This window comes from Colobus angolensis, unplaced genomic scaffold (assembly GCF_000951035.1).
Source record: "Colobus angolensis palliatus isolate OR3802 unplaced genomic scaffold, Cang.pa_1.0 Scaffold68, whole genome shotgun sequence".
Taxonomy (NCBI): Eukaryota; Metazoa; Chordata; class Mammalia; order Primates; family Cercopithecidae; genus Colobus; species Colobus angolensis.
Window position 1 is genome coordinate 6,304,714 of NW_012120487.1, and position 9,672 is coordinate 6,314,385.

Here is a 9,672-nt window from a genome sequence, read left to right on the forward strand (position 1 = left end):
TTAAGAGTTTCAGACCAGCCCAGCCAACATGGCAAAACCCCGTCTCTACTAAAAATACAAAAATTAGCTGGGCATGGTGGTGTGTGTCTGTAGTCCCAGCTACTCAGGAGGCTGAGGCACAAGATTCGCTTGAACCCGGGAGGCAGGGGTTGCAGTGAGCTGAGATTGGGCCACTGCACTCCAGCCTGGATGACAGAGGGAGACTCTATCTTAAAAAAATAAAAATAAAAATAAATAAATAAATAAATAAAACAGTGCTCTACTGATAAAAAGGCAGCTCTTTCCTCATCTCTCTCTATCCCTATCTCACAACTTACCAGTAGTGAACATGCTCAATTCTTCTAGCTGTTTCCCATAGTATCAGTATTTCTAGATAATATGGTCATAATGCTATTTCTTGATTCACCATTTTGACATCTATCAACTTCCCTGCCATGATTGATGAAAACTTAGTTCTTACTCCCTTTCTCTCCACCTATTTCACCATTATATTTATATCAATTTTTAGGTAAATCAATAGTCAAGATTTACAATGTTTTGATCATCAAACAGTGTTTACCGTTGAGCCAAGTAATGTACTACAACCATGCCTCCTTGCTTGTAGCCTAAAGTTAATTGGCTGATTTTTATTTGTCTTGCTTTCTGGGAATCACCCACTAGTTTCTTCTAAACATTTTAACATGTCTACTAAACTACGTAACGATAGTATTTTCTGCTCTCTCAAGCACATTGGTTCTCTTTTATCCTGCCTGGGACCTTGGTCCGTGAGCTCTCCACCTTCCTGCTCCAGTTTGGACTGACTGCTCTCTAGGCCCAGTGCTTGTCATGGTTCCCTTCTTGAGTGTCATTCTGGGACTTATCCTTTAGAGGGCCCCCTGTTTCTGGGATCCATTGTCTTCTTGGTTTACTTCCTTGTTTTGCTGAAACATCTCCTTTGGTAGCTTTCTGAGTAATAGTGGATGGGAGATAAACTTTTCTGAGTCCTTACATGAGTAAAAATGCCTTTATTCTACCTTTACCTCTGATAATAGCATATGTGAGATACTTCGTTGGAAATAATTTCCCCTCAGGTTTGGAAGATGTTTCTCCTTTGTTTTCTAGCTTCCAGTTTGCTTAAGGTGTTCAAAGCCATTCTGATTTCCTGTTCCTTAAATGATGTTGGTTTTATTCCACCAGAACCATCCAAAGATCATCTGTTTATCTCCACTGTTTGGTAATTTCATGGTGATGGGCCATAGTATGGGGTTTTCTTTCTTTTTTAAACAAAATTGACAGTGCTATGCTTACCTTTCACTTCTGAGAAACTGCTTAGATTCTCTGCAAACTGTTTCTCCTCTATTTTTCTTCTCTTAGCTCTCTCTCTAAAAGTGTCATTAGGTAGCTGGACATTGAACATTCTAATTTTCTTATGTTTTCTTTTCTATTTTCATTTCTTTTTGTTCTAGTTTCTGGGCGATTTCTACAACTTTATCCCAGTTATTGACATTAATGGTTTTTTTTTTTGGAGATGGGGTCTCACGCCATGTTTCCCAGGCTGGTCTTGAACTCCTGGGCTCAGGCAATCCACCCGCCTTGGCCTCCCAAAGTGTTAGGATTACAGGTGTGAGCCACCAGGTCTAGCCAAAGTTTTTCTATTAATATATAATATTTGTACATATTTATGGGGTACAGTTGGTATATTGTTACATACACTGCGTAATGTTCAAATCAGGGTATTCAGGGTCTCCAACACTTTGAGTATTTATCCTTTCTATGTGTTGGGCAGCTACTCACATTTTTATCTAGTTCTTCTATTTTCAATTTCCCCAGATTCTTTTTTGTTCTCTGATTGTTCCTTCTTTTTGCATCCCCTCTGTTATACGGTAACTGTATCTTCACTCTGGAAAGCTTAAGAGGAGATTTACAAAGCTTCCTTCTCCTCCCCGCCTTGTCTCTGCTTCATTAGACACCCCCTTTTCTCTTTGTTTCTCTCATTAGAGACCCCTTTTCTCTTCGTTTACTCTGTTTCACGTTAGCAGTCTCCTCACGTTGCTGGTGGCATGGCTTTCAGCTCATACGTAAGTTTGAAGCGCTAAACTTCTGCGTGTATGAGTGGGGCTTGTCAACTGACGGCCCTCAGGGCAGGGCGACAGGTACTGATCTGGCTTTTTCACTGAGGCTGTGTGGGATGGTAGAGGAGTCTCCTTTATAGCAGAATTTAGAGATCTTTTCTCTGAGGCTTCAGTGAGAGAAGTCTCTTCCTGCCTTTGCCTGAGGAATGACATGGTGCCTAAGCTCAGCTGACAGCAATCTGAAACTGTGCTGGGGACCCCACTCAGATGAAAATGTCTGCTAGTTAGTTTGAAGTAGGTGCCTCAGCATGGCTGTCTCCCCAACACACACAAGGGTGGCCCAGTACCCCCAAGTCCAGCTTCTCTGGTTCTTTGGGGCAGGCAGGGGGGTGGAGATGGGTGGATGAGTCCCCCAACTGAACTGGAAGGTCCCTAGGGGTCTAATTGCTCTGGTTACAAAATTCCAAACCATGCCTGGGCTTTCAACCCCAGCCTCACCCTGCCTAGTGCAGCATCTTGCTCTTTTATGTTCTGGAGTCTACAAGGCAAACTGACTTGGTATCGACTTCCACAGACTGACTAAGATGCCAGCTTTCTGTGAACAAGGTCATAAGCTCCATCCACCTCCATATTGTCTAATTTGTTGTAGCCTCTCAATTTCTCTTCTCAACTGTCTCCTTTTATATTCTCTTTATTCTTGGTGGTTTCATCTTTTAAAAATCCCGTTACTAAAATGTTAGTAGAATTCTAGGAAGGAGGGAAAAAAATGAATACAACTGTAATGCACCATGGTTTAACTGAGGTCTCAAAATGCTCAGTATTTTTAAATGAGATACTCATATCCCAAGACAAAATCCTGTGATTTTGTAAATTCTTTTCACAAATAGAACATTCTACCATTTTCCAAATTGTTTATGAATTTGCCTGTTGCATAAGCTTACAAAACAAGAAGGGTTTAGTTTCTGAGTCACAGGCAAAGAGATCAAACAGAGAAATCCCAGATTTCAAAGTAAGATGCTGAGAAAGCCAGTTCCTGCCAAATAATTGTTCTAAGCCTCTACATCCTTCCTTCAATTTATCTGGCAGGTTAATCCAGACCGGAATACATTTGCATTTCCAAACAGATGGGAAAGGCAGCTTTGGCAAAGGAGGCCCCAGATGAGTTTGGCTTTTAATAATAGGCATTCCAATTTGTTTTCACAAAATAATCTTCCTGCAGGAGATATATTTTTGTTGCTGAGGAAAATTAAAGAGAACAGATTGCAGATTTTTTGTTCCATTGCCAGTTTAATGCAGCCAATAGTTGAGCGTTCTCTCTGTGCCTGACACAGGGCTAGGCTCAGGTTTTGGTTAATAAAAGCCAAACAAACCCATATGTTGTTCAGCAGTGTGCAGCTTGGTGGGAGAAAGAGACACCCATGTAGCCAGCTCTGAAGCCAGGTGGCCAGCAGTGGGGTTACAGTTACTTTTCATCAGCTGTGGGAGATGAGATGGTTCCTGATGTAGACAGGACTTTAACAGGTAGATAAGGGAGAGAGGGGGAAGTAACATGTAGTAAGCACCTACTGTATGCTGGGCACTAATGAATCCTTGGTTTATTCCTCATAACAATTCCAGTAGACATATACTGCCCCATATCCCATTTTACAGATAAGGAAACTGAGGCCCAGGGAGGAGAGAGGATACTGCCCAGCCATTTGCTAGCAGAGTCAAAGTTCAGGGTTTCTCTGCCTCCAGAGCCCACACCTCTTCCTAAATAACTGCTCGAGGCTTAACAGGGTCACCATAGTCGTGGCTCAGTTCTCCAGGAGTGGGTGTTTTCCTTTCAATGGAAGACAAAGTCCAATGCCTGAGCCCAGTTGTAGAGATAGCATTAGACCTCAGTGAGCAGGGAAGAGGACTTTCTGAGAATAGGGACTCTTCCAGGAGCCCATTGACAAAGGCTCTCTCCTTGACCACACTTTAGATAGTCTCCTCTGAACCCTCTTTTCCACTGGGCTTTGTCCTTGGGCCTTGTCTTTGGCCTGCATGGTCCAGCTGTAGCAAAAGTCCTGCCGAGTCAGCTTAGTGAGGATCCTTCACCCTTCAGCACCCTGATACTGGATCAGATTCCCCATCCCAGATCAATGTCTGGTCACCCTGGCCTGCCTTCAGCAAGAATCCCCCTACTCTGATGTCCCCTGCAGCCATTTGCTGTCCCCGACCCCCTCCCTCTGCTCACTGGCTGTAAATCTGCAGCTGGCTTTGTTGTCTTTGTGGTTGGGTCCCATCTCTCTCCCCAGGAGGTCTTGACACCTACCCCCACCACAGTGGTCCTGCATACAGCCTTCCTTACCAGTTTCACAAGTGGCAGAAGGATTTTTTCTTTAACACCATGGGAATGTTGCTCCCTCTTCTGTAAGAGATGGGGGCTGGCAGGGAAAGGGGCTCTTTCCCAGGCAAGGCAGCTTCCCCATGGCAGTTACACAGGCTGGAAACCTGGGACCTGGCTCCCCTTCCTGTCCCCCAGCCTACATCCAATCAGCCCCCACATCCTGAAGCTTCTCCTTTTGAAAACAGTTCTCACGTCTGTCCCTTTTATCTGCACTACCAGGTCTCCCTCAAGCTGCCCCTTACTCAGCCCCCTGCCTGCCTTGATACCATCCCCTCTCCACTCAGCACCTGAGGGGTCTCCCAAGCTCCAACTGGCCTGTCGCTCTTCTGCCCAAAAGCATCTCATGGTTGTTGCAAGCCCACGCATGGCAATGGGACCTATGGGCCAGCTGGCCTCTGTGCTCCGGCCCCTGCACCTGGCACCTGCTGTCACCTCTGCCTACAGCGCCCTTCCTGGATCTCTTGTCATTTGAGCAGCCTTTAGGTGGTGTTCTCTGGTGCCTGTTTGAACTCACACATGACCCCCCTCTTTCCCCGCCACAACTCTTGGCCCTGTGTTTGTTGTCACGAGGCACCCTTGCCTCTTCTCACCTGGTGGTGCCAGGTTTGTGATCACTCCCCAGCCACGTGACTGGTTCCTCCCTCTAGTCCTGCAAAGTGTTTATCACACCCATGTTACAGATGAGACACCGGGACCCAGAGGGGCAGAGGGACTCACACACTGTCACGGCACCAGGGAGCTGTGACATGAGACTGTGACCCCAGATCCCTTAGGCCCACACACCCCTCCTGGACGGGGACCCCGAGATGCTCCGGGTGGCTGACCTGTGGCGAGAGGTGCCGGGTCCTCAGGAAGAAGCCGAGGAGGCAGCCCACAATGACAGACAGCACAGACAGGATGAGTAGTCCATTCCGCCTGCACACGTCCCTCCCCCGCGCCAAGATGGCATGCAGCACCATGGCAAGCCTGGCCTGCTGGCAAGGGGCACAGCACCATTCCATGCACAAGAGGCCGGTCGGGGGCACAGGGTCTGGGCTGAGGGCTCTAGCCCCTCAGTAGGCAGGTGGTCAGAGTTGCTTAACACCAGTCGCCAGCCTCACGGCCAGGCCTGTGTGGCCGCCCTAGAGGGAAGCCACAATCCTATTACCAGCTGCATCATTAGAAGCTGGGAGCAGATTAGGGCCTGGGAAATTAGAGCAGACCACGTGGTCTGGGAGTTCAGCCCTCAAAACCAAACGTTCCTTTTAAACAGTTGAGTGGACCAGGTACTGGGAGGAACAAGAGGAACATTCGCTTGCTTGGTTTGATATTTACCCCACTTCCTTCCAGAAAGAATCGAAAACAAGACAGTAAGACATCAGTTATCCTCAACATTAATTAAGCATTTGCTGTGCCCCGGGTGCCATTCTAGAAGAATGTTACATGTACTGGCATATTTAATCCTAACACCAATCCCAAGAAATAAGTACTATCAATATCACCATTTTACAGATAAAGAAACTGAGGTGAGTGAGTGCATGTGCTGTGGGCCAGGCCTGTGCTGGCTGCCTTACCTATGCTAATCACAGGGAATTGTCCCAAAGACCCCGGGGTTCCCACCTTCATTTTTCAGAAAGGGAGGCTAAGACCCCAGGAGCCAGTCCCTTGGCCATGGTCACAGAGGTCAGAAGTCAGGGCTAGGCCAGTCTGTTTCCACCACATGAACAGGCAGATAGGTTCAAGGGTGCTTGGCACTATTGCGGGAAATGTAGATTCGAATCCAGGGGACCTGAGTTCAAAGGTGGGCTGTGCCACTCACTGGGAAACAGGACATAGATGCTTCAGGGCTGTTTCAAGCCTGGTGCTGGGCACCCTGCAGGCTCTCTGGACCTATTATTTTTTAAAGATGACAGAGCCCAAGAGACTTACATTCAGGTCCCAGCTCTGCCACTTACTGGCTGTGTGACCTCAGACAAGCATTTCATCTCACTGTGCCTCAGTTTCTCCATCTGTAAAATAGAGATGATCACAGCATCTACTTTGTTAGAGCTGGTACAAGATTCCACCCAGAGGGTATTTGGAAGTGCAGTGTGAACCCTGGCGTGCTGAACAGGGGAACAGACTCTTAGGGTCATTATCACACTTAGTGCTTTGGAGAAAGGGTGTCTTTTTGCTATTTCTTGTGGCCTGGCCTGCCCTGTCCTGTAAAGCCAGGGGGAATTAACCCTCTTCTATTTCACCAGAGATCTGCAATCTCATTAGGGGCAGTCAGGCGGCAGGCAGCAGGGAGAGGGAAGTGCAGTCTGCAGTGAGGGTGGGAGGTAAAGGGTGGGGTGCGCACAGGGGCTTTCTACTCCTGACATAGGAGACAGGGGCAGAGGATAAAGAGGACAGGGCCAAGGCAGGGCGTGGGGGAGAGGTGGTGAGAGGGGACTGGGGCACAGGCTCTGAAGCCATGGACGGAGCTCCCAACTGGGAAGATTCTGATTCCAATTTAATCAGCTCTGTGACCTTGCTGTCTCTGAATCTCAGTCTTGTCTTTTTTAGAACGAGAGAAATGGGCCCAGGTATATTCATCTAAGGAACTTCATTTCAACAAACCAATCTTCCAAAACCCCTGCTCTTTGCAGTAGCTTGGGAGTGGGGGGTGGGGATGAATACAAGTCTGAGAGTTTTTTTTTCTCTGACTTTGACTCTTAAAGCCAAAAGTTGCCTGCTACACTTTCAACTCCAACAAATGCCTCATTTTCCAAATAATCAGGTGGTTAGTTACTTCCTAGAAGAGAAAACAAACATTTGGATTTATGTTTTGCTCAACTCCTGGGCTCAAACAATCCTCCCATCCTGGCCTCCTAAAGTGTTGGGACTGCAGGCATGAGCCACCACACCCAGCCCAGACCTGGCCTTTACCTGTGCCATGATATAGGTGAGTCTTGCTTTCTATTCCAGCTCCATGACTCCGATTCCCAGGACATCCCCCACAGCCACCACTGACTCCTCTCTCCCACGTGCTGACACCACTACTACCTGCCTACCAGACTACAACCTTTCTTTCCACTGTTCCTACGGTCTTCAACAGGAGAATTCCAACTCATTCTCGCAAATGTTCTTATAGCACCATTTAGTGCCACACCTCCTGGGTACTAGGAACACAGCAGTGAATCAAACAGTACCTGCCCTGCCCTCAGGGAGCTTATAAGAAAGTGGAGAGACCCCAAGAAAGGACTAATTCACAGTAAAATGTAAGTGACTGATAATGAGTTTACTAAGAATATTTGCAAATCAAATCAAGTCTCCTGGGTCAGAACCCTATGATAGCTTACCATTGACAAAGAATCAACTGCCTTTTACAATGTCACTAGATGTGCAAAACAATTTTTCCATAACCACATAAAAAGGAAGTTTGGGAAATGCTGGATGAAACAAAAAGTTAAGCAGGTTATTTCCTCTGAGACAGCTCAAAGCCAGATTGCTAGAGTTAAAACCTCAGCTCTACCATCAACTAGCTGTGTGACCTTGGGAACATTTCTTAACTTCCCTGTAAAATGGGGATAATGCAATAGTACCTAGATTATAGGGTCGTGATGTGGGTCATACAGCGCTGCATGCACCATGGTTACAGCATGGCCCGGTGCCTTGCAGATAGCCCCAGGTAGTTACTGTGAAAGCATTTGCAGCAGCAGCCATGTCAGAGGAAGTCTCCACGTGGAGAACAGAGAATCCCACCCCTCCTCTGGAGCAGAGAACTCCCTGGGCCTGGTGTTTGGAGGACAAGCCTGGGAAACCCCAGCCTCCAGCATTTAGTCTATGCTCCCCTGCAAGGCACTTTCACCCTTTTCCTCACGCCTTCAGCATTACCTCCTACTCCTTCCGTCACCCCTCCAGCTCCTATGACACCAAACCACTGCAGGGTCCTGGAACGCTGCATCCTGTCTCAGGCTTCCGCCCCTTTGCCCGTACTGTTTCCTCGGCCTAGAATGTCCTTGCTTGTCACTAAAGTCACAGGTTAAATCCCCCTCTTCTTCGAAGCCTTCTCTGATTACCCCAGATATAATACCCTCTCTTTTTCTCACTCGAACTCAGGCCCTGCACAGTCGCCAGCTGAGGATTCTCCTAGCTCCCTTTTAAGTGGCTCTGACAAGGAAATAAGAATCTATGAAAATAAAATCAAATCTCTGTTTGTTACCATGTCATTTGAAAACACCTCGATGGAGAATCCTCAAAGTTGGAGGGTATATTGGCAGGGGCAGGGGGGTGCTAGGGATAGCCTGAGGAGCAAGGAGTTGTCTAATGGGCAGTAGATGGCCTGAGAGATGCTTCTGGGGAATCTTGAGCTGCACAGACTGAGATGCTATGGCAGAGAAGAGACATTGTGGTGGCAAAAATGAGCGCCAAGTCACAGGTGCAGCTGCCTCACCCTGTGGAAGTGGCGTGCAGTTGAGCTGTCCTTCATGGGGCCCTCTGCTCGGGTTATGCTGTGGGGAGAGCAGCAGGGGTTGACTTATTTGCTAATGATTAATGATTAATGATTCGCCAGGGCTGCAGGCGGGGCCAACGCAGCCTGGGAAGGCGGGGATAGGAAGGCTTCCCAGAGGAGAAGAGATGTGGTTTAGTCAGAGGCCTCAATAAGCCAGGGAAGGGGGTGCTTGCTGGTCACGGGAGAGGGGAGAGGACAGCCTGATTTAGGCCGGAGGTGTGACAGTAGGACCTCCCAGGGCTAGCAGTGCATCGGCGGGCTGCAGTGGCCATCGAGGCTGGGGCCTCACACCTTCCACCATGTATCAGAATGATTTAGGTCTGGCCGGGTGAGCTCCCATCTGGGTCTGTCGTGACGACAGCTCGGGGTATGTTGGCTGCTTTCCAGAGACATACCAGAGGCGCCTTAATCTCCCTGACACGTCTTCCCAGCTCGCTGGAAGCTGGGCCCTTCTGGGAAGGTTTTCTCTGGGCAACAAATCCAGCTGGGTGTGGATTCCTGCGAGCTTTAGTCACCAAGGGGCTGCCCTGACCTCGCTGAGGGCTAGTCCTTTCCCACATTTGCCTCAGAGGATGGGGGAAAGTGATTCTGTGATGGCAGCTCACACACACACCTTCCTTCTTCCCTTCCATCCCCCGTTTAGATCTGTCACTTAATGGAAATGAGGCCTGGGTGCCCATAAGCCCCTCAGCCGCTCTGTGTTGAGCACTAACTGTGTACCAGGCTCTGGCTGGGTACTCTGACACCTTCACCTAGAAGGGCCCTGACCAGAGGGAGCCAGGGAGCCCTCC

The 9,672-nt window shown here is 48.2% G+C and overlaps 1 protein-coding gene across 5 annotated transcripts in view; it reads right to left on the bottom strand.

Moving 5' to 3' along the window:
• Positions 1-5,567, bottom strand: part of SLC1A7 (solute carrier family 1 (glutamate transporter), member 7) — a 61,801-nt gene extending 56,234 nt beyond the window's left edge. For 3 of the 5 annotated variants that reach the window (XR_001000065.1, XM_011926300.1, XM_011926299.1), the window contains exon 1: positions 5,250-5,567. Coding sequence is in view for 4 of the 5 variants with exons in the window: in XM_011926300.1 (XP_011781690.1) it covers positions 5,250-5,426 (177 nt within the window). In the remaining variant the exon portion in view is untranslated. The remainder of the gene's footprint in view (positions 1-5,249) is intronic. The other 2 variants (XM_011926301.1, XM_011926302.1) reach the window with 2 other exon arrangements.
• Positions 5,568-9,672: the final 4,105 nt, after the last annotated feature.